The sequence below is a fragment of the Aplysia californica genome, unplaced genomic scaffold (assembly GCF_000002075.1).
Source record: "Aplysia californica isolate F4 #8 unplaced genomic scaffold, AplCal3.0 scaffold00102, whole genome shotgun sequence".
Classification (NCBI taxonomy): Eukaryota; Metazoa; Mollusca; class Gastropoda; order Aplysiida; family Aplysiidae; genus Aplysia; species Aplysia californica.
The window spans coordinates 1,406,305-1,410,043 of NW_004797372.1; the positions used below are offsets into that span (position 1 = coordinate 1,406,305).

Consider the following 3,739-nt stretch of genomic DNA (forward strand, 5'->3'; position numbering starts at 1 on the left):
CTATCTATCTATCTATCTATCTATCTATCTATCTATCTATCTATCTATCTATCTACGGCAGAGAGATATAGAAGAAGAGAGAGAAAGACATAGAGAGAGCGAGGGACGGAGAGAGAAAAAACTAGAGACAGGGAGACAGAGAGACAGAGAGACATAATAATATATTAATCATTACCTTTGTAACCTTTAATGACCTCATGCACGATATGCCCCAGCAGGGGGTTCCCCGCGTCCCACGTAGTTGTCATCCAGATGGTGTCGCCGTCGAAAATGTCTTCCGGGAAGCTTAGTTTGGGCGGCTCAGGCTTCTCTGGACAGACAGAAAGAAAATGAAATGCAGGAATGACAAGAATAATAACATTAACACTCTAAAGCCCTCGACTAGAAATATTTAAAAGAAAATCGTAACTCTGAACACGTTGTTAAAGGCAATATAATATAAGTGAAACGTTTGACGGAGAGCCTAATAATTTGATATTTTGCCCCTCCTAAAACAAACAACAAAAAACACGAAAACAACCCTTCCCTCCCTCCCTCCCTCCAAACAAACAAACAAACAAACAAACAAACAACACAAAAAAGAACAAAATAAAAAACAGCAACTAGAAGTAAAAGGCAAAATCAAAACAGAACAACAAAAACAACAACAATGACAACGGCAACAACAACAACAACAACAACAACAACAACAAAAGTTTGGTACAAATCTGGACCTGTGGACATTCACAATGGATCAAAGTTGTACAGAGAAGCGCAGTTGGATTGATAGATGGCAAATAAATGCCACATAATCATAATCAGACTTGAGAGCCTGTAACAGCAAGTTACAAAATAAGAGGTAGACCACCATAAAAAAAGACTGAGAGCTTCAAGGGAACCCTGAGAAACCACTACACATCTCAATTAAAAAACCTGCAGGGTTGGCCTACCACAGAAAATTGCATTTCCTCTTGACGCTCAACGGTAAAAGAGGATGAAAAATAAAAAAGTAATTTGTACATATTGCTTATTATTTCATCGCTCCCGAAAGCAAACTCTAAGGGATTTTCAATTAACTATGACCCCAAACATTCGACAGCATTCAGAAGCATTTTCAGCTTCATGAGAAAAAATCATACCACACTAATTGTAGATAAAAACACGAATTATATAATAAAAACAAACGAACAAACAAACAAATAAAGAACCCCCCTCAAAAATAACAAAAACACAAAAACAAACAAACAAACATTTAAAAAAGGTCCTTACTTTTGACGTCGACGTTGAAGGTTTTACTGAAGATTGTCCTGTTGACGATCGCCTCACACAGGTACCGCCCCTTGTCCTCACACATTGCGTACTTGGTCTCCAGGGCCAGGGTGACTTGTTCATCGTCTCGGTGGAGGGTGAAGTCAGACATGCGCGAGTCGATCGGGATGAATGGCCACTCGTCTCGCTTCTCCACACCGCCTGTGATGATGTCATCAATGTTCTTATTGATATTCAAAGAACTTTTACAATTATTGTATTGTTAGTACTAACCCCTGTGTTACAACCCGTATATTTACCATCTTCCCCAACCCTTCCTCATTCCAAACCCTTCCTCATTCCCTCCTCCTATTCCCTACCCCACCTCCCCCCACTCCAAAATTGCCCACAGTTGTCAGTACCAACGCCTTAGTTAATACACCATTGGAAATGGTATTACCACTGCTGTGCGCACAAGGACCACTATAAAGTATCAAGTTTTGCTGTTGCAAGAACTGAAGCTCACTAGATGGATTTTGTTCATTTGCATACACGATGCGTAAATACAGTAGGTTAATTCCAGTTGACTAGTTTTTGCGACGTAACCTTTGCACCAGCTAACAGAAGACTATGCAATAATATGCAAGCATCTGGTCTGCTTTATATCAAGTGGCCTTGTTTCTGCATATTTATACGATTTTTAAAAAAAATGACGGCAGGTCCGAAATTAGGTTTTCTTGAATTAATCCAGCAAGTTTGAGTGGCTGGGGGAAAACAAAAAGATCGTCTCTGTGAGATCAACCCCGTGTTCCTTTCGTCGTGGGGTTGAGCGTGTTGATGGTTATTGGACTGTCAGTCGAGAAGGGGCAATGGCGATACCAAATTCCATTAAAAAAAAATCAAACGAAAAAGTAGCTCACAACGATTTTTATCCCTATAAACTAACATTTATGAGACACAGGAATGCGTTTTTTTCCGAATCCTTTCTTCATTTCTCAATTCTCGAGCCTGTTGTTATTGTTAGCTTATTTTTAGTAAGCGTTTTACTGAGCTTGCAACACAGTTACGTCATATAAGTGCTGAAGATTAGAGGTGTTGCAAGAGAGTAACAAACACACTCGCTCTCTCTCTCTCTGTCTCCCTCCCCCCCCTCTCTCTCTCTCTCTTTCTCTCTTTCTATCTCACTCTCACTCTCTCTGTCTCTCTCAAACACACTCACATACATAAACACATGCGCACACACACACACACACACACACACACACACACACACACACACACACACACACACACACACACACACACACACACACACACATACGAGTACTCGTTTTTAAAATTCTTTCTTTTAATTTTTCTCCTGCTTGTCCATCTCGTACGTCCACACCACCAACTTTCATATTCCTTCTTCTCTCTTTCTCCTGCCCACACATTCCCTCTATCTTCATCTCCATCTTCGTACGTTATCTCTCTATCTCCCTCTATCTATCTCTCTCTCTATCTATTTATCTATCTATCGATCTCTCTATCGATCTCTCTATCGATCTCTCTATCGATCGATCTATCTATCTATCTATCTATCTATCTATCTATCTATCTATCTATCTATCTATCTAACTATCTATCCATTCATTCATCTATTTGACTCACCCAGGAACTCGAGAGAGAAGTCACTATCGCCCTCGTATCTGGAAATGGACATGTAGGTCCAGCCCCACGCCTTGGAGGCGGCACACTCCACCTTGAGGTTGTTGCTAGGGCTCATGCCGATCTCCGCCACAACGTCCTTGGCTACCATCTTGACTGGGGATAGATAGGGGTAAACGGCCGTGTTAGATTTTGTCGTCGTGAAAATAAGGAAACGAAATGGTGAAGTGACTAACAAAAAGGAAGAGGAAAGGGTAAAGTACCTTTTTCAATAGCAATCTTACAGCGTTTTTAAAAAAATATTTTTTTCTTTTTTTTTTGAGTGTGCGAGTGTGTGTGTGTGTGTGTGTGTGTGTGTGTGTGTGTGTGTGTGTGTGTGTGTGTGTGTGTGTGTGTGTGTGTGTGTGGTTACAAAAGCATGACCCTTTGTTCTTTCACCTTGAAAACTCGCTAAAAGGGGGGGGGTGAGTAAGAGTTTTTTGCAACGCAAATAGGTCATACAAGTACAGAATTTTAGAGGCTTTCTTAGAGAGTAATATATAAAGAGAAAAAGGAGGCGAGAGATGTTCAACAGATAATCAGGAGTAAGCCACACTAAAGTACTCACTAACTCCATATTAAACAGCTTTGTTCGATTTCCATTTTCATGAATAAAGAAACAAGAAAGACTTAATATACAAAAGGGAAAGCAGAAGATGAAATGACTTCTTCAGTTGATAATGCTTCAGTGAAATTTGAGAAAAATGTCCAAAGCTACATAAGTGTTGATTTTACATCTAATAGATTATGTGCATTGGACTCCTACCAGTGTTTCGAATACGTAAGCAGGGACGTGTGTAAAAAGAAACAGTTTATGGGGATTTCA

General features: G+C 40.0%; 1 protein-coding gene across 1 annotated transcript in view; it reads right to left on the minus strand.

Moving 5' to 3' along the window:
* LOC101862717 overlaps positions 1–3,215 on the minus strand; it is a gene marked incomplete in the record, with an annotated part of 7,015 nt that extends 3,800 nt beyond the window's left edge. The window contains 3 exon segments of the mRNA XM_013080846.2: positions 176–310; positions 1,249–1,449; positions 2,878–3,215. Of these exon segments, the coding sequence (XP_012936300.2) occupies positions 176–310; positions 1,249–1,449; positions 2,878–3,025 (484 nt within the window).
* Positions 3,216–3,739: the final 524 nt, after the last annotated feature.